Raw genomic sequence first — 26,303 nt, 5'->3', positions numbered from 1 at the left:
AGAGAATACCCAGGTCACAGTCACAACACCTCATTTAGCTCCCTAGCGGCCTGTTGGCCAGAACAAATGAAGATGTGCACGCCATTCAAAGTGTTCATGCTGGGAAGGAAGAGACAAAACTCCTCCTTTAGCACATACCCTCAAGTTTTAGAGCAAATAAAGCTTCGCGTGTCACCTGGCTTCTTCTTATCATTGCCCTGGACAAAAATCAAGGGTACCCAAGTGGCACAATGTACCTGCCAAGAACCCCAGCTTTGGAATCAGGGAACTGGGACTGAATTCAGATTCTATCGTTCATGGTATGACCCTGGGTGAGGTCATTACACTCTCTAAGCTTGAGCTACCCTACTTGAGAGAATGGTTGAGAAAATTAAATGGGATAATATGTGTCTGAAACCATCATTACTGTCAGTAATAACACAAGAGTCCCCTGTCAAGGGGCTACATGACAGTGATTGATGGAGAGGCCAGGTGATGGGGTTCTAGTACGTGACCTTCCAGGGTTCTGCAGGCCACAGAGGTAGGGCTGTATTTGTCTTGTTCACAGCAGATCTCCAAGGACCAGTAAGATGATTTATTGGGGGCCCAATAAACCTGTGTTGAATGAATGAATCGATGAACAAACAAACCCAATTTAGAATACCCACTGGCGTGAAAGGGTACTGTCTCTTAGTCCACCACCCCTAAATAGGAGCCACGCTTTCTTGGACTTCACTATCATTGCCATCACCTTTAATTTGGACCTTTCCATATCAATGCAAAGTCCGCATGTTGCTGCACTTCTCAAGCCTGGGTGTGATCTGCAGAACCACGTGCAGAGCAGAGGCAATCGGTCTCCGGCAGGGTGCCTAATGCAGGCCTGTGGACGAGTGGTGGCTCCAGGCAGCACCCTCCAGGGGAGAGGCCCCCATACCTTGGAGAATGGCAGTGTATCTTCTTGGGGGTGAACCCTGGCTGGAGCCCTGAGGTTTACAGCCTAGGGCAAGGTCCTGCCAAGGTTTTGCAAGCCCTTGGTCAAAGGCCTTCTTTGGGTTCCAGAGTCCCAGGCGAGCAGTGGTGGCAGTCTGGGCAAACATGGAGCACGGAGAACTGGCTACTTAGATTGCACTTTGGACCTGATGCTGGCTCTGGCTACAGCCCAGTGGCCTTGGCCATGGCATCTCATCTCTCTGGTCCCAGAGTCCTTGACTGGAAAATGAAAGGGAGGATCAGAGCAGGGACCGATGATCAGAATCACCCGGGAAATGTTTGAAAATACCCATCTGTAGGCACCACCCCAGCACGCACCAATTCAAATCTTCTTTTTCTTTTTAAAATTCCCCAGATTATTTTGACCAGGACTCAGCTTGGGGAACCAATAAAAACCATCTAGACCCCAACCAACCCCAGCCCTCTGCCTGGGCAGTAGGGAATCACTTCTGGTTACCTGTGGAGGGAGGGGCTGAGTGAGGGCAGAGGGCACAGAGGGTGCCTGGGCTTTACAGCCACCAGCCCAAGATTGCCAATCTCAATTCCAGCTCTGGGACCGCAAGCAGGTTCCTTAACCTTAGGGCATGGCCATCCTTGGCTGGAATAACTCCCCAGAGAGCTGCTGGGAAACACCTGACACAAGCTGGCTGTCAACAGTGACTGTCCCCATCCCACCCCGCGATATACATGAAGCCATCAAGAGGGTCTCTCCTTTATAAAACTGCTCATGTCAGCCATTTAGAGGCTAGCATCACACGAAGACTTACAGGGACGTTTGGGGGACTGACTTCTCACCCCTTGCCCCTTTCAGATTAGGGGTGGGGCAGTTGGAGGAAACATTACTGAACCAAAATGCATCATTTCTGAAAGAAAAAGTCAACTGAGTATCTTTGTGCTGTGAAAGAAAAATAAAACCTCAGGCCCCAAACTCACTATGCAAAGGAAAAAAAAGTTAAGCTTGGGAAGTGAGTCACGCAAAAACTGACCTTCTTTTTGTTCCCAAACAGACAGCTGTAATTTCATAAGTTTACTTTATCTTATGTAAATCGATTCACTGAGTGCAAGACCAGGATTGACTTTCCCCAGCTCCCTTCTTTTCACATGTAAAATGTAGATTCACTGAGTGTTCATCAGAGCTTCACAAGTATGGTACCATTTGCCGCAATGCCCACCCTTCCTCCTTTTATTTTTCTTTTCTCTTTCCTGTTTGCTCTTTCCCCTTTAAATACTGACATTCCCAAAACTCTCTTTGGAAAAAGCACAGGACACAGATCCTACTGTAACTTCTGTTTCTTTCTCCCGGGTGTATCCTCAACCTTGACAGAATAAACCTCTAAAAGATTGAGATCTGCTTCAGTCACTGTGCCTCGGTGGACTTCTCTGTCTTCAGGGGGGTTTACTCAAGGGCAGGCCATAGTTAATGACACAAGCCCCACACAGAGGCAAGTGGCCCATGAGTGCAGAGATGGGCCCGGACAGGCCCCTGGGGGAACCACTGTAGCCACAGCAGCCAAATTTGGGGCCAGAGCCTCATTCATCCTGCAGCACCCTCATTTCTTCCACCTGCCTGCAGGGAGTACCCACTGAGGTCGGCACCAGGATACAGAGGGGGAAAAACGATGGGGAAAAACAAGGAAAGTGTGTGATAAGAGGAGGAGGATACGAACCACCGGGGTGCCTCGAAGGAGTGCAAGGAAGAGACTAGGAGGGATCAACCCTGCAGCAGCCTCAGAAGAGGTAAGAGAGATGGAAGGCAGTGCAATACCCCTGATTTGATAATGGAAACTAAACAAAAAAATAATAATAATAAAAGAGAGATGGAAGGCAGGCAGTTAGGAAGGCAGGCAGAAGTGGCCACAGCCAGAGAGACAATATAATCAATTTAGTCTCTTTTTTATTTTTATTTTATTTTATTTTTTAAGTTTTTAAAGACGGGGTTTCACCATGTTGGTCAGGCTGGTCTTGAACTCCCGACCTCAGGTGATCCACCCGCCTTGGCCTCCAAAGTGCTTGGATTACAGGTGGGAGCCACCACGTCTGGCCCCTATTTTTTATTTTTTTAAGACCAGTGTCTCACCCTGTCACCCAGGGTAGAAGGCAGTGGCACAATCATAGCTCACTGTAGCCTCAACCTCCTGGGCTCAAGCAATCCTCCCACCTCAGCCCCCTGAGTAGCTCAGGCTACAGGTGAGCACGACCACACCCAGCTAATTTTTGCATTTTTGTAGAGACGGGGGTCTCACTATGTTGCCCAGGCTGGTCTCAAACTCTTGGGCTCAAGCGATGCTTCTATCTGGGCCTCCCAAAGTATTCTCTTTTTTTAAAGTTCTACTACCTGTAAAATGTAAAAATGAAGGCTGGGCATTTTCTATTCCTTGAGGACCACAGAGGGGAAAAAACGTCCAGGAGTGAGTGAAAGACACTCAAGTGTCCATCACCAGATGAAGGGATAATGCAATATGATAGATCAATACAGTGGAATATTACTCAGCCTTAAAAAAGGAAAGAAAACTCTGATACGGTCTACAACATAGATGGTTCTTGACAACAACATGCTAAATGAAATGAGCCAGTCACAAAAAGGCAAATACTGTCGTATTCCACTGATATGAGGTGCCTAGAGTAGTCAAATTTATAGACAAAAAGCAGAATGGGGGTAGCCTGGGGTTGGGGTGAGGAGGGAACAAGACAGAGAGTTCTTGTTTTGCGGGTACAGAAGTTTGGGTTTTGCAAGATGAGGAGAGTTCTGTGGATGGATAATGCCTATGGTTGTGTAAAAGCATGAATGTACTTAATGCCACTGAACTGTACGCTTAAAAATGGGTACGATGACAAATTTTGTTATGTATATTTTACTATAATTTTTAAAAATACAAAAAAAAGGAAGTAAGGGTAGAGAGGAGGAAAAAGGATATGAATGAATCAGGATGCATAGAGAGGGCAGAGATTAAAAATACACACACACACACACACACACACACACACACACACACACGGAGACAGAGAATTTCAGAAACCTCTTTTCCTGTCCAGGTTTCAGTTCCTGCCCAAGACCTAGCTGCCAGTCTCCAGTTCAGTAAAAGCAGTTTTCATGTTTGCATGCTAGTTCTCCCCTTTTCGAAATTCACAAGCACATCAGCATACCAAAGCCTCTGGGAAACCTTTCAGGAAAGAAACCTGTTTCCCTTGGTTTTCAGAGCCACTTCTAAACCTTTGTCTTTAGCAATGAAAGCCTTATCTCGTTTAATGACCAGAGACATCTCACCCATCACACTTGTGAAAACACAGCTGTAGCCACCGGGACCTAAGCCCTTGAAGCAGCAAGTGCGGAGAACATCCAGGTGTCTGAAGGAGTCAGAGAGACCCCTCTGGCAACTGTGCGGGGAGCGGTGGAGGAGACAGAGTGCCAAATACGCAGCAGAGAGGAGGCCTCGCACGCTGCCTGTGAATGAGCATTTCTCCCCTGCACCTGCCTGCAGGATGGAGAAACGTGTCCCGCCTAGGGAATCAGGAGACAAGGGTCTCTGGCCTGACTCTGCCACTCCCAGTGTCACCTGAGCAAGTCCCCTCCAGCTCCAGAACTGCTCCAGCAGTGAAACGAACTCCCAGTGATGTGAACTCTGTATCCGCATCCACTGGCTCCACAAACTCCTAGCAAGGATAGAACAATGTTGAGGGGTCAGCCCGATACCAGTTCTCCCCTAAGATGACAAAACAGGAAAGGCCTGTCTCGCTGTCCTGTTCTCTCATTGCCGGGAGGAGGGAGAGTGGAAAATGTATGTGCTGTCCCAGGTGAGCTCACAGGATCATATAACAGGAGCTACAAGGGCCCTGGGGAGACTGCATACAGCCCAGCCCAGGCCCCACCTTTTCACAGAGGAAACTGGGGCCCAAGAAGGAAAATGACTTGTCCAAGATCCTGTGGATAAGGAGCCTCTGATCCAGGTCTAGAACCAAAAAATAAAAGAGACGAGGGCAAGCTGAGCCTGCTAGGGGGCCTCAGAGGTCATGCCACCCGGGCCAGCCCTCTGTAGCATCAGGAACTCAGCCACTGACTCCCTGTCTGACCTGGAGACAGCCTGTGACTCCCAATTCTCCAATTTCTCAAAAATAAAAAACATTTCGCCGGGCGCGGTGGCTCAAGCCTGTAATCCCAGCACTTTGGGAGGCCGAGGCGGGTGGATCACGAGGTCAAGAGATCGAGACCATCCTGGTAAACATGGTGAAACCCCGTCTCTACTAAAAATACAAAAAATTAGCTGGGCATGGTGGCGCGTGCCTGTAATCCCAGCTACTCAGGAGGCTGAGGCAGGAGAATTGCCTGAACCCAGGAGGCGGAGGTTGCGGTGAGCCGAGATCACGCCATTGCACTCCAGCCTGGGTAACAAGAGTGAAACTCCGTCTCCAAAAAAAAAAAATAATAAAAATAAAATAAAAAACATTTCATGTTCGAAGTTCACGTGGCATTTCTAGGACTGAGGAGACGATCATGTGAAATCTACTCAACGGCCCGTTCTAAAGCATTTGCCACACACCTCCCTTGAGCCAGGTGCAATGGGATAAAGACCAGAAACAAACAAGCACCATGATACTATGAGCAGCACAATTCCAGGAGACGCAGGGCTGAGCCCTAGAGGGCTGCCCGCCACCGTCTCTGTTCCAGACTTTCTCCCAGAGAAAGAAAATAAGGCTCGGGCACCTCCAAAGTGTTAGGATAAATGCCAAATGTTCGCTTCTGCTGCCCAATGTCTGCTTCAGAATTAAAAATCAAACTGGTAAGTTTTTTATCCTGTCTGCCAACTGTCCCCAGCTAGCACTGACATTCACTCAATGAACCACAGCAAAATGCGGGGCCAAGCCCAGCCGCCTCCCTGTTTTCCAAGCCTCACCCTGCAGCCCCCTGGCCAGCAGCTCTCCCACATTCACCATGAGCCCATCCATAGCTCCGTGCTCCTGCTTCACTGGGGTCTGCTGAGGACACTCTCAAGACACCAAGAAGCCAAGTCCCATCCACAATTGTCCAGAAAGGATCAGACCAAGGAGCTGATTCCTGTAGAGCCCTCCCTCACTGAAACTCCATGCCAAAATCATAGCGGGAGGACCAGGAGAAAGAGGCTTTTTTGGCACCTGCTTTATAGAAAGGATTGTCTTCCTAAGCAAAGCCACAAACCCCATCTAGGCCTTGGAAAGCCCTGTCTCACCTTCCAGCAACCTGAGGGGCACACACTACAAATGCAGAAACCCAGACCACATCAAGGAGCACCACGAACACTAAAACCGTCGACACTCCCCATCCAAAACCACCGCTCCCCATGCAAAGCCACCAGCCTTCCTGCCTCAAACTGCTCCCTTCCTAGGCTCCTTGACAGAAAAGGGACTCTTAACAGGGCTTTCCATAGTCACACCCTGGCCCTTTGAAAAGCTGTGTAAAAATCATGCAAAACTGGCCGGGCATGGTGGCTCACGCCTGTAATCTAGCACTTTGGGAGGCCGAGGCAGGTGGATCACCTGAGGTCAGGGGTTTGAGACCAGCCTGGCCAATGTGGTGAAGCCCTGTCTTTACTAACAATATAAAAATTAGCTAGCCTTAGTGGCACACACCTGTAATCCCAGCTACTCAGGAGGCTGAGGCAGGAAAATTGCCTGAACTTGGAGGTGGAAGTTACAGTGAGCTGAGATCACAGCATTGCACTCTAGCATGGGTGACAGAGCAAGACTCTGTCTCAAAAAAAAAAAAAGTCATCCAAAATGAAGCAGGAGGACATCACTCAGCATCATTTCCACACACCACAGGCAAGAGCAGAGCAGCACAAATAATTCTTTAACTGCAGCTCTCAGAGCGCAACTAAGTTTATCCCTGTTCAAGATTCCAAATCATGTCTTTTTCTAACATCTCCCAAACTGGCAAAAATAGATTCACAAAGAGAATATACATATAGATATATACACACACACATATGAACACACATACACACATATATATGCATATGCATATATGTATGTATTTAATGAAAAGGAAAACTTGAGCTGGGCGCAGTGGCTCACATCTGAAATCCCAGCACTTGAGAAGGCCAAAGCAGGTGGATCACTTGCTGCCAGGAATTCAAGCCCAGCCTGGACAACATAGCGAGACCCCATCTCTCCAGAAAATAATTTTTAAAAAAATTAGCCAGGCATGGTGGGTGCCAGTAGTCTTAGCTACTTGGGAGGCTAAGATAGGAGAATCACCAGGAGATTGAGGCTGCAGTAAGCTATGATCATGTCACTGCATTCCAGCCTGGATGAGAAAGACTCTGTCTCTCTCTCATACACATACACACACACACACACACACACACACACAGAGAGAGAGAGAGAGAGAGAGAGAGAGAGAGAGATTGGTGCTCTTAATGTTTTAAAACCAGCAAGAGAAAAATGATTCCCCTAAAAGTAGTCATTGCCCCCACCTCAAAAAAGCAGGGGTGGAGTGGGAAAACAATTATCTATCAGGATGACATGGTGGGGGAGTCAGAGGAACATACATTCTGAAAAAAAGCTTCCAGCTCATCTGAAAAGCCACTGGTGAAAACTACTATTTTGGAGCAAGCAAAGAGCCCAGCCCGCTTCCTAAAAAGTCAGCCAGAAAAGCTATACCAAGACAAATGAAGAGGGGAGACCTGGTGGAAAGCACTCGTCCAACTAAATCATGTCTATGTGGCTTTCCCTGCCTCACCTACAGGAAGGCCTAGACCTCCTTCAGCATTCAGGTCACTCTGCCGTTGGAGGCGGGAGGAAGTGGGTTCATAAGTGTGGGAACAAACCATGAAGACTCCTCTTTCTCTGTCTTTCCACCTATGCCCCCCAATGGTCCCAATTTTCAGAAGAGTCACATTTGTCCTTCTGAAAAGACCAGCCACAGTCAGATCGCCCGGTCATCTGCCGCCTCTGAAGTGGACCACAGAGGATTCACCTGTCACTGATGCTCTCAAGACACAGTGCTGAATCTTCAGGGTCTACTGGAGCTTCAGGGGCCACTGCTACGCCAGGGACGAAAGACTCAGTGAAGAGTTTCACTGCACATTTGGTAGAAAATAACAATTCCAGCCCAGCACAGTGGCTCACACCTGTAATCCTAGCACTTTGGGAGGCCAAGATGGATGAATTGACTGAGCTCAGGAGTTCAAGATCAGCCTGGGCAACATGGTGAAACTCCATCTCTATTAAAATACAAAAAAAGAAAAAATCAGCCAGGCATGGTGGTGGGCACCTGTAATCCCAGCTACACAGGAGGCTGAGGCACAAGAACTGCTTGAACCCGGGAGGTGGAGGTTACAGTGAGCCAAGACCCTGCCACTGCACTCCAGCCTGGGCAACAAAGTGAAATTCTGTCTCAAAAAAAAAAGAACAATTCCACTAAGATAGCAATAACCAAGTTCCTCAGCCTCCCAGAAGAGAAGCCACAGCACCAAACCCCACTTCTCCTTGAAACAGGCCACAGCAGGATGTGCTGTCAGGGAGAGATCCAGACTCCAGATCATATCCAACCTGGAGAAGGTGGCCAGAGGGAAGCCATTTGAACAGACGCCTAGAAAAAGGGAGGGTATGTCAGGCTGTCAGAATTAGAGCTGTCACTACAATCTCTTCTACACTATTTCATTTTGTGACTATGTACAAGATACTTTGACTGGAAAAGAAAAAGGCAAACTTGACATGGAGAAGAAGAAAGCAATGCTTACTACAGGAGGAGGTGAACAGGCTGGTGCATCTGGGGAATGAGGACCTGTGGCTGGAGGGTCTGGTGTGCAGAGAAGACAGCAGTCAGGTATGGGTGGAGAGGCAGCCTCAGACTTAGGAGAGCAGCCGCAACATGAGATGATCAATGAATGTCTGCTGGAAGAAGGGCAGGCTGGGGCTAGACCATGCAAGGTCCTGAATATCTTGCTGGAGAGTGTGGAATTTACTTTATGATCAAGTGTCTTCCATGGCTATGAATCACACCCAACAGCAATACGATGGGAGCTATGAAGAGCCAGGCAGTAGGCAAGACAGATGGGCTCTCTGATATCTGGGAGAAAGCAACAGGCCATGCAACAGAAGCCCTCCCTACTGGGCCCCTGGACAGGCTGGCCACTCCCTCCAAAGCTGCCGCTGCTTACCAGGCCACCATTAACATACACACCAGTGAGATTTCCCTCTCTGCCCATAGGCAGCAGCTTCTGGCCTTGCCTATGATTCAGAGGATGCCATTCCCACATCCCCTGACCCTAGAAGCCCTACATGGTTTCCACCCTTTCTCTAGAAAAGCCTCCAGTGGAAAGAGGGAGGGATGGAAGGGTCTGTGCCTGGCCCATGCCCAGTGTACCCAGAACACACTCAGAAGAGCCCATGTGTGGCCTGCCCAAAAGGATTAAGTTATCTCTGCCCTACAGGTGGGGCAAATTCCAAAGATGCCAGATAACAGGGCTAGGGTTTCATGGGTGCAACTGGTGACCTCACTGAGAGACAGAAAGGGAAGGGACAACCTTGGACTAGAGGGGGAACTGAGCTGCCAGTCATTCCTACCCAGTTGCCCTGCCCTGCTAAGAGGGACAGGGCCTGAGTCACAGTTCCTTCTCGTCCTGCATCTGGCACTGATACATTGTATGGCCTTAGGTCAATCAGCTTGCTTTTCTGAGCCTCTAACCCTTCCATTTACAAAATAATTGTAATAATAAAAACAACAATATTAGCAGTCAGTTATCCCCATCCTATAAATGGGGAAACTGAGGCAAATGACTTGCCTCAAGGTCACAAAGCACAGAAGCAAGATTAGAAAGAATCCAGGCAGTCGGCCAGAGTCATACTGTTAACCACTAGGCTATCCTACCTCTCACAAAGGGATAGACGCTAAGGGATCCCAGGTGATCAACTTCCTTCTGTCCCAATATGCTCTGTTTCTACAATATGCTAAGTCACATGGATGCCACCTCCTATCTGCCTGACCTTGGAGAAGACCCTATATCAGAGTCACCTAAATCCTCACTTGTTAATGTCCACAAAGCCCCTGGGCACTCTGTCTATGCCCAGCTGCAAGAGTGTATTTCTGGGCAAAGTCAACAGCGGTGGCCCATGGAGGTCACACAATTTATCTATTCCACAACCCTGGTCATCACGGGACTGGGCAATAGTGGTTGGTTCAATACAAACCCATTTTCTCTCCTAAAGAAGAGCTTGAGACATTAACCAGCTGAGGTCTCAGAGGGGCATCCTGACAGACAAAATGCTGGCACCCTGTCAGTATTCAAAGGCTAAGGATGAAATATTCCAACAGTCAGGTTGCTTTTAAGAGAGAACTGAATTCACTGCTAGTAAGCTGGACTACCCAGGGCCTCCCCTTGACTCTGCCAGCCTTGTCAAATGTCACTGGCTCATAAACACCCCACTCATAAGTAAGGAAGAAATGCCTCATCCTCAAAATTATTTTGTTTTGTTTTGTTTTTTGAAACAGAGTCTCATTCTGTCGCCAGGCTGGAGTGCAAGGGCACAATCTCGGCTCACTGCAACCTCCACCTCCTGGGTTCAAGTAATCACCTGCCTCAGCCTCCTGAGTAGCTGGGATTACAGGCGCATGCCACCACACTTAGCTAATTTTTGTATTTTTTGGTAGAGATGGGGTTTCACCATGTTGCCCAGGCTGGTCCTGAACTCCTGACCTCAGGTTATCCACCCAACTCGGCCTCCCAAAGTACCGGGATTACCAGTGTGAGCCACCACGCCTGGCCAAAATTGTTTTCCTTTTCTTGTATACAGACAAACTCACTGAATAAGGCTGCACAGAAGCACAAATTTAACACAAGAGTCCACATCAAAGCACCGTAGATGCACATCAACCCATGTGCAGGGAGATAAGAGGAGTGTCCAGGCACCTAGGTATGTTCACAGACTCCACACCAGGCTCCCTCCCTGCTCCCCGCTGCAGCCTGGCAGCTCTGCCATCATCGGTTTTGCATGATGGGGGTCCCCGTCAGCTTTCCTTTGCTTTCAGTGTTCCCCTACCCCTCCAACCTCCCCAACTTTGTTCTGCCAATAAGCAAACAGTTAGATTTGCCTAGGCTCTCACTGCCAGACTCACCCCTCTGACGAGCCTTCCACCATATTTTGCTGAAAATCCCAATCACAGAATCTCAGAGAAACTGAGTTCAACCATCCACCCAATGCTCGAAGACCATCTCTGCCCATAAGAAACATATGTTCTGGGGCCGGGTGCGGTGGCTCACACCTGTAATCCCAGCACTTTGGGAGGCCGAGGTGGGCAGATCACAAGGTCAAGAGATCGCAGACCATCCTGGCCAACATGGTGAAACCCCATCTCTACTAAAAATACAAAAATTAGCTGGGCATGCTGGTGCACTACTTGGGGGGCTGAGGCAGGAGAATTGCTTGAACCCAGGAGGTGGAGGTTGCAGTGAGCTGAGATCGTGCCCCTGCACTCCAGCCTGGCAACAGAGCAAAACTCAGTCTCAAAAAAAAAAAGATAGAAACATACGTTCTGGTTGGAGGAACTAATCTAGGTGCCACAGGGATGGGCTTGGGATAGGATGGGAAGGGGGTCAAACAGTCAAGAAAGACCTCCCAGTAAGACAGCATCCCTTCTGGGCACATGGCCTGGGGCAGCAGGAAAAGCCAGAGGGACCAGCGTTGACTTTCATCCAGTCACTCGGCCATTACATAGAGAGTTTCTACTCCACACCAGCACATGCCTGACCACACAAAGACAACCCATCCCCACCTACCACAAGGTCGAAATCCTATTCTGTTCTTTAGCTATATGAATTTCGATAAGTAACTTAACTTCTCTGAACTTCAGTTCCCTCGTTGGTAAAATCCCCTAACTCACATGCTTCCTGAGATGAGCGAGAAATCCATTTATTCACCTACTACAGTACGGTAGGTGCTCAATAAATGTTTATCTTCACTGGAACTATTTTCAGAAAGGCTCCAGTATGTTCCTAGCTGGTAGAGAGAAAACCACCACCTTTGTGAATCCAAATGGCTTGAAGTCTCATTAAGAACCACAGAACTAGCTTAATCTTGTTAGAAGGTATGGGTGTTTTTCTCTGCTTGCTGATAAATGGCCGAACAGCATTGCAGGTTTGAAGTGAAACCCTCCCATCAGACTACAGAAGAAACTGACTAAATCAAACAGTAGATCCTGGAGTCCCAGAAGGGGGCTACCAGCTATAGGGCACTGGTGCTGGGAACTCCAGATCACAGTCCTACAGCGTCACAAGGAAGGGACAGGAATAAAACCCCATCCTGACCCTCAGTCCCCTACACACGTCTTTCAGTTTCTGATGGAATATACGTCCCCAGGACTTCAGAGCTGGAAGGACAGGCTTGGAGACCCCTCTGCATCTAAATCCTAGCTCTGCGGCTTCCTCCTCCACGGGTGTCCTTGGGAAACTCATTTCAGCTCTCTGCCCCTGTTTCCTTCTCTGTAAGTGAGGCCCCTACTAGCACCTACTTCCTAAAGTCTCTGTGAGGATTTACGGGAAAGCCCTTTGCACAGGGTCTGGTGGACAGCTGCCTGCTGCTTTTATTTCTGCTTCTTTTTCCCCCTTTGGATAAACAGCAAAAAAGATGGCATCATTTTTACCAATACCTTCCTAAGACTCACGGCCTAGGAGCAGGATCTGCCCTGCCTGGGAGCACACTCGCCTGTACTCACTACACACGACGCTAGGACATGGCAGGATTACCCGAGCACCCCTTCCCTTCTGCTATCCCAACTCACAGGAGGGAATCCAAGGCCCCAAAGAGCAAGGGGACTCACTTGTGGTAGCCCCATAAGGGACTCTGACCCCTCCCACATTCACCTTTCTTCACTAACCATTTCTAAATAGATGGACTAGCCTGCTTAAATTAATCCTGATTATGTAACAAAGAAAACTTAGATAGCTGGTAGAGAGCTGGGGGAGGGAATCACTACTATCAGTTTACACTGGCACAGAGAGTCCCGAATAAAAGTGCTCTGGGAAGCTCACTCACCTGCTCAGAGCCAGGGCAGCTCTGGGGACCTTTGACCAGTGCTGAAGTCCCGGAGCAGGGCTGGGCAGGGACCTTGAATACCAAGATTCCGGACACTCCTGACTGGTCTGGTGTGGCCAAGTTCACACTATGCAAAAGGCCCTCCCTGCTGCTGAGAGCTCGATAGCCTCCGAACTGTAGGGAGACCAGGCCTGGGGGCAATAGCCAAAGGCCGCTCAAGTTCAGTTACAGGACCAGGCACCAAGAAGCCCATGCACCACAGTAGCCCTGGAGAACCCGGGCTCCCCTCAGCCCGTGGGTGCAGGCACACTCTCCAGTCCCTTGGAATCTGGGTGCTACAGGGCATGGATATTTACACTGAGTGTGTCTCACTAGACCAAACAGCAGTGCTCCCCAAACCGTACACCTAGGTGTGAGTGTTAAGATGGAGACAGCCCTGTTCCAAGTTAGAAGACCTAAATTCTGTCCATCTCTGCCACCCAGTCCCTGAGCAACTGCACAATCATTTCACCTGTGTAGGCATCAGCTGTCCTACACAGGGATCTAGGCACCTCAGAAGCCCATGCTGTCTCCCAGGCTGGGTGTGGTCCTGTCAGCTTCTACAAATCCAGTTCCCACGCCCTTGGCGGAGGCCATATCTTCTGAAGCATGCCCTGCTATTAGCCTATTATCCATGGAAAAAAGGATTTTTAAAGCAGCCCTGTCGCCAGCCTCCTCTTGCTCATTCCTTCAGGTATAATTACAACAGGTGATGTGTCTGCGTGTGGCACCCATGAAAGGTGCAGAGAAACATGAAGGAGGGTAGAGCACTGTCATCTCTGAGCCAGCAGCGCCATGCTCACCAAAACACACACGCTCGATAAATGACTACCAAGGATTCAGAGATGAACTCAATTCCAACCACAGTCAGGTAACAAAGCAGATTTGTTTTGTTTTGCTTTGTTTTTTAAGACAAAGTTTTGCTCTTGCTGCCCAGGCTGGAGTGCAGTGGCACGATCTCGGCTCACCGTAACCTCCGCCTCCTGGGTTCAAGTGATTCTCCTTCCTCAGCCTCCCAAGTAGCTGGGATTACAGGCGCCTGCCAACACACCAGGCTGATTTTGTTTTAGGTAGAGACAGGGTTTCTCCATGTTGATCAGGCTGGTCTCGAACTCCCGACCTCAGGTTATCCACCTGCCTCAGCTTCCCAAAGCAGGTATTTTAAGTCCTCCTCAAATTCTGCCTGCTGTGGATCTGTCGCCCCTAGCGAAATGCACCTGGCCACAGTCTGGGGCCCACCCTACAGTAACAGCTAGGACTGTAAGCCCCATCAAAACTGGGCTCCGGAATTCAGGCGTGCCAGGGGCCGAACGAGGGGTCCAAATTTCCCAGATGCTACCAAAGCCAGATTTCCTACAAAGACTGCTAACTTAATAGTAACCACCCACATGGTTACAGCTCCAAGCCACTGCTCCAAGGGATGTTCTTTCTCCACACCTTTCACCTTTCTCACTGATGACAATCACAGAGGAAGACGACAGGACACCAGAAACACCAGGCTTGCTGTTCTAAGGGCCTCAAGAGAGAAACACCAGAGAAAACAACCACAAGACTCGACTTTCAGCCTCCGGGACTCACTTGCTGAATGTACACTAGACAATATGTACAAATTACTTCCGAAGCTTTCGGAGGCGTCACTTTAAGTTTTATTGGATACAAAAGTAATAGCAGGAACCTTCCATCATGGGTGAGATTTTCACACTGACTAAAACCCTCTCCCCGGAAATCAAGAGCTCCAGCATATAATTTAAACCAAAGCTGTCTGACGAGAAGGGTTTCCAAAAGTAAGAGACAGAGACGGCGACCAGAGATGAGTACCTTCCCAGACCACAAAAGACTCAGCTGGTAAAACAACAGGATCATTCTGCAAAAAAACGCTGCCACTACCTAAATGTCAGAGCAGTGCTAGGGGCTGCTGGACCTGAGGGAGCAGGTGTCATCTGCCGTCAAGGAGTTTATGGTCTAGTAGGGGAGAGAAAAACTACCAAAACTCCTATCAATAAAAAATTCCAAACTCTGAATGCCATGAAGCAAAAGTAGAAGGTGCAGAGGGCAAACGCAGGGGACCTCATTTAGATTTGGGGAGGGGCCCTGGCAGTGACCACTGAAGGTGAAGCTAGGACAGAGGTAGCGACAGGTGGGATGTGGACAGAGGCTCCAAGAAGGCTGGTGTCACCTGAAGCCTGCTGAGTACCAGGAGATGAGCCTGGGACGAGGCGTGGGACATACAGCCCATGCTGGTCCCTGAACACGACAGAGCAGAGGGAGGGTGTTTTAACCTTAATGCTGCGTTTCCATCTATATGGTCCTCATCTCCTGCCTTTCACTCAGGAACAAAGAAAGAGAAGAAATGAAGTGAACAGAAGAGAGACAGTTTCTCACTGTGAAATCTACAGGAAGCTCAAAACACCGTGGTGGGGAGATGTCGCAGGGAGGCTCCCCAGCTCCCCAACCCTGTCGTTACAACGAATGCTCCCCTAGAATGATGGGCTAACCCCATCTGTGCTGCTGGCAGTGCGGGGTTGACCTTGGCCATGCCGGCTGACCCCTGGATGACTCAGCTTCCTGGTAGTGAACTGGTGAAAGGTTCTGGCAGGAAGGAGTCAGAAAGCTATAAACAGAGCCTTCCAGAAGCATCTGTCACACTTCTCCCCTTGATTCCAGGGCGGGGCTGTGGCCATTCAGCATTTCTGTAATTGCCCGGATGGATGATTTGCAGTCTTGAAGTGTTGTCGTTGGAAGTTTCAAGTAGACTAAATATCGCTTATTTCGGGGCGGGCACTTTGGAATGCAGGGGCCCAACATGGTACAGGGGCTGCTGGTCCTTCCCACCGCTGCTCAGCCCCACTGCAAAATTCCACAGCAGGGTCTTCCTAGCTTCCTCTGCAAAGCAAAAGTGCTTGTGAGCCTATATTTTACACCGAAAGTTGAAACAGGGAGTTAAAGTTATACTGCCCCATGAAAGTAAGCAGTGGAAATTTTAGAACTGGTGAGTTCCCAAGAGAACCATTTAGTGTTTGTTCAGTCTTGCCATTTTATAGACAAAGAAACTGAGATGCAGACAAGTATTTTTCCCAGGGTCGCTTGATTGGTGGGCCCCTGGTCATCTCAAGCTAATTACAATTCACCCTAAAATGCAAATCCAAGCCTTATGTGTGTATGTCTACAGAAAGATCTGCTTTTGCCTTGCTTCTAGTCCTTTCCTTCCCTGCCCTTCCGTCAAGCAACACCATGAATGGCCAGTTCTGGATAAACGTTCTCTGTGGATCTCCCAGTCCCTCACACTTAAGCTACTCAGGGGAGATTCAAAATGTGTTTTCAATTTAAAGTCACTTCTGGTAGAAGCCCAGCTTTGCAGTAACTTTTTTTTTTTTTTTTCTTTTCTTTTTTTTGAGACGGAGTTTCGCTCTTCTTACCCAGGCTGGAGTGCAATGGCGCGATCTCGGCTCACCGCAACCTCCGCCTCCTGGGTTCAAGCAATTCTCCTGCCTCAGCCTCCCAAGTAGCTGGGATTACAGGCGCACGCCACCATGCCCAGCTAATTTTTTTGTATTTTTAGTAGAGACGGGGTTTCACCATGTTGACCAGGATGGTCTCGATTTCTTGACCTTGTGATCCACCCGCCTCGGCCTCCCAAAGTGCTGGGATTATAGGCGTGAGCCACCGCGCCCGGCCTGCAGTAACTTTTGAGTTGTAGGGTCTGAAAGAGAATTTCAGAAACTTCCTTATGAATGATTTATCAGAAAAATGCAAAATATTCTTGGAAGAGACCTCAAGGGAATTTGAAAACAAGAATTCTTATCCAAGGTCAGGCAAGGCATCACCAGCCAGCCCACTCCCAGAATCCTGTGGGGAGAGCAGTGCTCATTCCAAGGATAAACGGAACCAGCTACCACCTAACGCTGTACTAATAATACGTACTGTGTCCCAACCCCCATAGGAGCAAACTGCAGTTCTAACTCCTTCTCTACTTCCTTCCGAAATCTGAAAAAAAAAATTTATGAATAAGTATCGATGAGTAGAGATGGATTTTTTCTTGTGATTATATCACCTGTACAATTAAAAGTCATTTCTGAAATGATACTTTTGAAGTTCTAAGGGTTAAATACAAATCTACTCTAATTTTCTAAGTAAGATAATTTAACACTTCACCATTCCTGGCCCAAATATGTAAATATACACAAACATATATACACACACATATATATACAAAAAAAAAATATATATATATATATACATACACATACACACACACACACATTAAAATTCAGTTGCCTGAGAAGTCAAGATTCAAGAAAAAAAAAATTTTAAGCACAACTTCATTAACAGAGAGATCTCCAGTCTCTTAAGTTTTCTAATCCCTTTCACAGATAACTCTACTCTCTACACAGGACATTTTCTATTTATTTATTTATTTATTTTAATTTTTTAAGAGATGGGATCTTGCTCTGTTGCCCAGGCTAGAGTGTAGCGGCATGATCACGGCTCACTGCAGCCTCACACACTCCTGGGATCAAGCGATCCTCTCACCTCAGCCTCCTGAGTAGCTGGGACTACAGGTGTGCACCACCACATGCAGCCAATTTTTTTTATTATTATTTTTAGGGGTTTTGCTCTGTTGCCCAGGTTGGTCTCAAACTCCTCCCTACAAGCAATCCCCCTGCCTCAGCCTCCTGAGTAGCTGGGATTACAGGTGTGACCCAGTGAACTCGCCTAAATTTCCACAGGACATTTTCTATGCTTCTATCCTGACCATTTCTTCCAAGTGACAGCTTGGCATTGTCTAACAACCCTGAAAAAGGCCCACACACGTGCCCCTTTGAAGCACCCAGCAAAGAGATTCTGTAGCAAAGACCCCCTGTGCCAAGGAATCAGTGGACTCTCAAACAGAGAGGTGTCATTGCACTCAGCAGCTTTGTACCCCTGCCACCGCACTGGCCAGCTGGAGAAACAGGACTTGGTTACCAAAGCTACAAGATCCCAGAGCTTCTGTCTACACCCTGGCCAATCATGGCCTCCAGGGGGAAAGTCCCCAACCTCTCATCTCAGCCCCTTTACCAAGCGCAGCTGACTGTGCCCTTGGCATTTAATAGGAGGCCACCTCTGAGAGAGGAAGTCTACAAGGAAAGAGAGAGCCCAGGATAGTGTCCAGCTCTCCAGTTACCCTTCTGCAGGGACGAGAAATGACACACGAATCTGAGCCTCCAGAGCAGGCACCAGCGCTGCAAGGTCCCAGGTCCATCTCCGACCTTTGGAAGGCACAATTGTCGCCTACACCATCCTCAAGTCTCTCTTTGCCCTACAGCTTATGACCTGGACCAGGAAAGGTCACTCAGGCAAACCCTAAACCTGCACATGTCATATGAGCATGTTTCATTTTTAGTATCTTACCTGACCACTGCTCCACCAGCCACTACTGCCACCCATTATGAGCCAACGATGAGCAGAAATGACTCTGATATAACTGCTTATCCACACTCAAGTTATTTTTTTAACTTTTGCTTTCTTCAGTAATAAATTAAAGTTCAAGGCTGGGCATGGTGACTCATACCTGTAATCCCAGCGCTTCGGGAGGCCAAGGCAGGACGACTGCTTGACGCCAAGAGCTTGAGACCGCCTGGCCAACATAGTGAAACTCCATCTCTAGACGAATTTTAAAATTAGCTGTGTGGTGGTGCACACCTGTAATCCCAGCTACTCAAGAGGCTGAGGAGGGAGGATCCCTTGTACCCAGGAGTTTGAGGCTGCAGTAAACTATGATCTCAACACTGCACTCCAGCCTAGGTGACAAGACAAGACCCTGTCTCTAAAATAAATAAATAAAATCAATTAATTAATTAACTTTAGTTTACTGCAACATTTTTATTTTATAAACTCCAATTTTTTGACTTTTTGACTCTTGTAATAACACTTAGCTTAAAACACAAACACACTGTACAGCTGAATAAAAATATTTTTGTTCTATATTCTTATTCTATAAGTTTTTTCTATTTTTAACATTTTTTATTTTTTTACTTTTTAAACTTTGTTTGTTGAACACACACATTAGCCTAGGCTTACATAGGGTCAGGGTCATCAACATCACTGTCTCCCAGCTCCACGTCTTGACCCAGTGCAACGGTCATCTCTTGTGATCACAACTGTCTTCTTCTGGAATCCCTCCTGAAGGACTGGCCTGAGGCTATTTTACAGTTAACTTTAAAAAAAAGAAAAAAAAAAAAACAGGAGCAGTGGCTCACACCTGTAATCCCAGCACTTTGGGAGGCTTAGGAGGGCGGGTCACCTGAGATCAGGAGTTCCTGACCAGCCTGGCCAACATGGTGAAACCCCATCTCTACTAAAAATATAAAATTAGCCAGGAGTGGTGGTGGGCACCCATAATCCCAGCTACTCGGGAGGCTGAGGCAAGAGAATCGCTTGAACCCAGGAAGCGGATGTTACAATGAGCCGAGATCGAGCCACTACACTCCAGCCTGTGCGACAAGAGCAAAACTCTATCTCAAAAAACAAAAAAGTGGGAGTATACTCTAAAGTAATGACAAGAAGTATAGCATAGTAAATACATAAACCAGTAGCAGAGTCTTTTATTATCATTCTCAAGCATTACATACTAATTGTGTGTGCTATACTTCCACATGACTGGCAGCATAGTAGGTTTACACCAGCATCATCCCAAACACAAGCGTAATGCAATGCGTTGTGAAGTCCCTAGGAAATAGGAATTTTTCAACTCCATTGTAATCTATGGGATCACCATTATCACATATGGACTCCATAGTTGACCAAAATATCGTTATGTTGTGCTGACTGTAATTTAGTCATTCAACGAAGGGCAGGGGATGGAGCTCCATATTCACAAACGCCATTTGAATCTTCCCAGGCAGCCACATTACTGTGAATCAGGCTAATGCAAGCCAACGTTTAGCAAACTAACCACAGAGGCAGTGATTAAGGAAAGCAGCTTTCTTGATCCTTCAGTTAAAGACACACCCTGGGTTTACCCCTTTCACCCTCATATGTATATACACGCACTGGCAGCATCTTTTTGCCTTTGAAAAAACGTCCCCACCTCTCTGGTCTGACTCCCTGGGTCTGATCAGCAGCCAGCAATCCAGCAACTTTAATCCAGGCTCCCAACAGCCCTAGGACACCGGTGATCCACAGGATGGCAGAGGAAGGGGGGAGGGGAGCACTGCATCAAGAACACACCGTGAGTCAGAGGCAGTGCCAGTGGGTCCCACTGCCCGGCAGGCCTGGCTGGCCAGCTTCCTGCAGGCTGCAGCCTCTCACTCCAGGTTCTGCTTCTGAAGCCAGGCCTTGGGCAATGCAGGGTGCCCGCAAAACCCTCAACATGGGCACCGTGGGGACCCCGAGACAAAGGCACTTGTGTGTTACCTCCTTCTCTTAAGCAAGTGAGGAAAACAGTGACGGGAAAGACCAGAGTGGGGAAGAGCGCAGGCGTCTACAAACACACAGTCATTCTTCCGGCATCATTAGTCACCTTCCTGCTCCTGTGGGACCCTCCCCACAGCGTCCCCAGACTCATCTGCCTGGTGTGCAAAGGGACAGACTCTCTTGGAAAATAAGAGTAAGGATCTACAACAAGAATCCCACAGACGTCCTCATCCTAACAGCCCTGGGTACCTCCCTGAAGGTGGGCTCATCCTGCCCTACTCTGTCAGTTTCTGCTATAGACAGCCACTACTATCCCCTGTCTACATTACCATGAGCATGCTCTGAGCAGTACCGGCTCTTCCTCCTCAGCCAGCCAAAGGGGTGGCAGCAGACAGCCACCCTGTCTTGACTCAACAGATAGGAGAAACTGTAAGGAGAGAGGTTAAGTGCCCAAGGCCAGGCGAGCTGCACTGAGTCCAGTGCTGGAATGAGAGCCTGGATTTTCCTTTCTGATGAGATAGGCTTACCCCTCCTACAGAATCCCAGTGTGATAATAAATACCATGACCTAGCACCTGCACAGAGTTTTATACTTTTAAAGCGGTATTCCCTGCAAGCCTGCCTGCATTTCCTCACTACATGCATAAGCATATCTCCCAGGGGAGGGAGGATGGGCACTGTTACTCTTCCTTATTTCAGAGAAGAAAACTGTGGCCCTAGGGGACCACGGAACTATGAGGCAGTGCTCTTCCTAGTAAGTCACTTATATACCGTGATCTGGAAAGCAATCCTCAAACTAGTCCAACTCTGAGTGCAACTTTGACTTACTGCTGAAATAAGAAGGTACCACAGGAGCCGCAATTTGTTCCAGAGAGAGAAGCCAGACACGGCCAAAAATATCCTTGGCAATAACCATAGGTCGTCATTCTTTTTCCTTTCTGTATTTGTCCAAAGAACTCCTAACTATACGTTAGAGCCCGGCATTCTGTGCTATACTTTCTGGGTGTCATGATTTCCCAGAGTTACTCCCTCGACTCCACTCTGGTTCCTTTGTCCCAAAATGCAGCTGGGCCTCATCATCAATCCCAGCCCTTTCCCATATCCCAGAACCCAGCTCAAGGGCTCTGCTGCTATTAATATCTGACACTGCTTCCAACACCCTCCTGGCTTGCTCCAGCCTGATTCCCTTCCTCTCTCCTCTCGCTGTTAGCTCTGCAGCAGAAAGGCCCAAGTTCTAGAGCATGTAATTTTTCTGAAGTTCAGTTTTCTCAAATATGAAATGAGAAACAACACCTGCCTTTTCTCACCTCCAAAGGAGAGCTAAGAGGATCAATGACAGAATAAAACCTAAGACAATACAAAAATAATATAATCAACAATTGCAACAGCAATATACAAACATATCCAGGCATTCGAGTAATACTTTTAGAAGTAACAAGAGGAGCTGATATTCATGGAGTGCTTGCCATGTGCCTGGCACTATTCTTAACATTCTAGATGTATCATCTCAATTAATTCTCACAGAAACACTGAAATGGGTACTGTTATTAGCCCCATTTTATAGATGAGAAAAGTAAGGCAGAGAGAGGTTTCAGGAACTTGGCCAGGTGCCACTCCAGGCAGTCTGGCCCCGGAGGTTGTGCTGTTAACCTAACCAGCTCTAATCATCAAGCTATGGAGTCCATAGTTGACCGAATCAATGTATGGAGTCCACACATTGCCTCTAATACAATCTGTCATTGGCTTAGCATGTTAAGGTTTGCAAGAGGCATTCACAAATCTATCTCACCTAAACTTCCCAACAGCCCTGTCAGAAAGATAAAGTAGATGACCTTCGTCTAGATTCACAAGGAGAAAACTAGCCCAGAGAAATGACTTGCCCAAGGTTTCCAAGCTAGTCAATGGCAGAACCAGGACTTAAATTCATGGGGCCTGCACCCCGCCCCAGTTTAGTGACCTTTCTGGAGCCTCAACACCAGCGTAAGTCTGACACACAAACAGTCTGCCGGGTCCTCTACCCGCAGCAGTGTCTCAAATGCACCCTTTCTGGTCATGCCAGGGAATAAAACACTGTTGGCTGAATAACAGCCGGGGTCTCTCTTTCATCAGCGGAAGCCATCACAGACCACATGGCCAGCCAAACCTCAGGGTCCCAGAGCCTTCAAAGTGGCTCTCTGAATGGATCTGACGGATCCAGGGGCTCGGTGGACTCAGGGGAAGTTCCCTCAGTGACACAAGTCTGCTGTCCCTCAACTTGACCCACATGGCCAGACGTTTCCTAGACCTGTTATGCAACCCGTGCTTCAAGCAAGCTGCTGCTGGGATTTCTCCCGATTTCAACATGTTTTGTTTTCTCTTCAGAGAGAAAGTACGAATGTGAAACCATAACACCTCTTAGTACCCTTCCTGACTGGGGTGACAAGGCGGGTGGGGGATGTTTTCAAAGGTACCTTCTGTGAGCCAACTTGAGCCTCCAGAATGACTAACCACCCCAGGAAGGAGGGCGAGAGTGGTGGGGAGGAACACAGCTGAGGACCACTGTCTCCCACAGCAGAAGGAACCAATTCCAGAGCGTCCAGCAAAGACACTAGAACGACACTACCCTGCAGGCTCCAGACCAGCGAGACTGCAGCAGCTTGAGCAGTCCAGAGTCCACACTCCCCAGACCTGGTTCTCCTAGCCCATCTGAAAGTCTGTCAAGATGGGTGATTCTTTTCTTGAAAAGGAGCTGGTTCTGTCGCCTTAGCTTCTGGTCTAATTATAGGGAGCACGCTTGCTCTGGGAATGAGGACCAGGCATTCTTATTTTTATAGCCCAGCGTCTAGCACAGCGCCTAGCCAAGAGGGCACTCAGGAAACGTGGAATGACATGAGTGGCAAATGAAGACATTGCCTCATCGGGGTGTAGCTGCCGCTTGCTGGGTTCCATCACACACACGCAAGAAAGGACCAACGAGGGAGCCAAGAGAGTCTTTTCTGTGGCCATAATATGCATGGATTCAACACCAATGGAAAACAAAAATAAAACCTGGAATTTGTTTAATAGCAAGGTTTTTTTGTTTGTTTTTGTTTTTCTGAGACAAAGTCTCGCTGTGTCGTCCAGGCTAGAGAGCAGTGGTGCAATCTCAGCTCACTACAACCTCTGTCTCCCCGGTTCAAGCGATTCTCCTGCCTTAGCCTCCCAAGTAGCCGAGATTACAGTTGCCCACTACTGCACCCAGCTAATTTTTGTACTTTTAGTAGACGTGAGGTTTCACCATGCTGGCCAGGCTGGTCTCGAACGCCTGACTTCAGGTGATCCACGTGCCTCTCCCTCCCAAAGTGCTGGGATTATAGGCATGAGCCACCGTGCCTGGCCAATAGCAAGTTGTAAAGCTTTTCATAATTTTTTTTCATCTCTTTTAAAAAGCTGTGCCTTCCTTTATTCAACCAATATTCACAGAATACTTCTGTGTCCTTCTGTGGATGAGTCTCAGAAAGGCTTCAGTCCATGTGCCTGCCATGCAAAGTTTGGGCAACCAGAAGCACTAAAGCATTATCAGGTGGAGAGAGACATCAGATGTGAACTGCAGAAAGACGCGGCTACCCATCTTTCGGCAGGCTTGCAGGCTACGTGGTGCCGTGAAGAAGGGGCTGGATCTTCCACTCCCATCACCTAACCTCACTTCTCCCACAGGATCCCAGTGTGACAATAAACACCACGACTTCGCACCTGCACTGAGCTTTATGCTTTGAAAACTGTGTTCCCTGCAAACCTGCCTGTATTTTCTAGCTAGATGCACTAAAAGGACCTGCTAGGGAGATAGAATTGGCCCTGCTACTCTTCTCTACCTCCGATGAGAAAACTGCAGCCCACCGGAAAGCTGCTGGGCTTGGAGGCTGAAGAGCAGGACCAGCCATGACTGATGTGCAGAATGAACTGCAGAAGCTCCTCCATCAAATACTTACTGAGCACCTGCTGTGTTTCTGGCAATGGGAATACAGTGGTGAGCAGAAGAGCACAAAGCCCTGCCCACGTGGAGCCTACATTCCAATGAGGAAAGAGAGACCACAACAATATAAATAATATTATGAATATAAGTAAAATATGTAAACAACATAAATAAGTAAATGATGGTTTGTGTCAACAAAGCAGAGATGGGGAACAGGGAACGTGAGGCGGGAATTCCTATGCAAAATTCCTTTGGTTCCAAGTAAATGGCAACACATTCATCTCCATCCAAGACAGACTCAAGACAAACCCTCAACCCAGGACAGCAGAGGCCGTGGAGTTCAGGCCAACTGGCAGACCTACCACAGGTTCTCTCTGCTGGTGCCCACCCACCCCACAACCACTCACGAAGCCTCATCAAAACATTGCTGGAGAAAACTGGGTGTCCACGGAGGAGAAACAGAATGCAAGGAGATTGTAATCTGGGACACTAGAGCAGTGCCGTTTCTCAGAATCTCCCACCCGCCTGTGCCCCAGGGCCCCCTCCACTGTCCTAGATTCTAAGGAATTTTAAACCAAGCTCTCCAGGCGATTCTTAGACACCTTCAAGGCAGAGAACTACTGCTTTAAGGTTCTCTATTCAATTCACACCTGGTCCTAGCCCCTGACTCGTTTGTCATAACTGTCATGGAATACAGTGTGGGAAAAAAAAGGGTGGGGAGAGTCAACTCACTTTTTTTTTTTTTTTTTTTTTTTTTTGACACAAGGTCTTGCTCTGCTGCCCAGGCTAGAGTGCAGTGGTACAATCATAGCTCACTACAGCCTCAACCTCCCAGGCTCAAGTGACCCCCGACCTCAGCCTCCCAAGTAGCTGGGACCACCAGCGCACGCCACCATGCCAAGCTAATGTTTTTATTTTTTGTAGATATGGGGTCTCCCTATGTTGCCCAGGCTGGTCTCCAACTCCCGGCCTCAAGCGACCCTCCCACCTTGGCCTCTCAAGGTGTTGGGATTACAGGCGTGAGCTACTGAGCCCAGCCTAAACTCTCTTTTAACTTGGGCAGTCTGGGATCTCAAGGAAGAGGAGACACCCAGGTCCCTGAACCAAGGCAGTGAGTAGCTGTGGGGAGGGAGGGAAGGAGACATATTCAAGAAGCATTACAGACACAGTCACCGGCAGGCCTTCCACTCATCCAGGGCAGCGGCTGGAGGAAAGCTGACGAGCCTCCCAGGGTGCAGAAGGCCAGACCCGAGGGGAAGCCAGGACCACCGTTCTAACCACACTGAGTCTAAGGAGGCTCCGAGGCCACTGGAGATTCAGCTGCAGAAAGTCTGGGCCCCAGACAGTGATCTGGGAGCCATCAGGACCTAGGAAGAAACTGAGGCACATGTGCTGGGGAGAAATGAGGTGGGGAGGCAAATTCCTGCCGAAAAGCCGGACCCAAAGAGGAAAACTGAGGATCGTGGGGCCAACCTCTCTGTTCCTTGGCAGGGACAGAGGCAGCAGGAGGGCCAGGAAGACAATGGGTAGCCAAGAGCCTCTGTGAGCCTTCAGCTGGGCAGTGCTAAAGCCAGGAAGCAGGGGTGGCAGGTGAGGAAGTAGAGACCAGAGTCAACAGTTCTTTCAAAACACTTGTTTTAAGGAGGTAAAAAAGGGCCAACAGTTTGTTTACGGGAAGACATTTGCAGGGCATGTGAGGTCAAGGTGAGAAGTCTGGGGTTTGTTTGTTTAAGATGGTATGGGCTGGGCTTGGATCTGTAGAAGCACTTTTAGAAGAGCTCAATCAAGTAGGGAGGGTGAAGATCCTAGAACTGGGTCACTCAAGAGTGAGGGGACAAAAATTACATCACCATCACCATTTACTGACAACACAGGCACCACACACTGCAGCAAGAACTTTACATATGTGGCCTTATTTAATTCTTACAACAACCCTATCAAATAGCTCTTGGTATTTAATAGGG

The 26,303-nt window shown here is 48.3% G+C and overlaps 1 protein-coding gene across 5 annotated transcripts in view; it reads right to left on the bottom strand.

Annotated features, from left to right (window-relative positions):
- The window catches only part of SLC25A37 (solute carrier family 25 member 37), a 111,694-nt gene that overhangs the window by 9,895 nt on the left and 75,496 nt on the right, over positions 1-26,303 (bottom strand). The window contains exon 1 of one of the 5 annotated variants that reach the window (XM_012435273.3): positions 18,566-18,647. The exons of 3 other annotated variants lie outside the window; for them this stretch is intronic. Coding sequence is in view for 1 of the 2 variants with exons in the window: in XM_012435274.3 (XP_012290697.1) it covers positions 731-751 (21 nt within the window). In the remaining variant the exon portion in view is untranslated. Of the gene's footprint in view, positions 1-730; positions 3,137-18,565; positions 18,648-26,303 lie in introns of those variants that run through there. One more of the 5 variants, XM_012435274.3, reaches the window with a different exon arrangement.

The sequence above is a fragment of the Aotus nancymaae genome, unplaced genomic scaffold, assembly GCF_030222135.1.
Source record: "Aotus nancymaae isolate 86718 unplaced genomic scaffold, 86718_ANA_hifiasm-v0.15.2.pri h1tg000079l, whole genome shotgun sequence".
NCBI classification, from domain to species: Eukaryota; Metazoa; Chordata; class Mammalia; order Primates; family Aotidae; genus Aotus; species Aotus nancymaae.
Note: the sequence above shows the minus strand (reverse complement) of the source record. Positions and strands in the feature narration are given on the sequence as shown.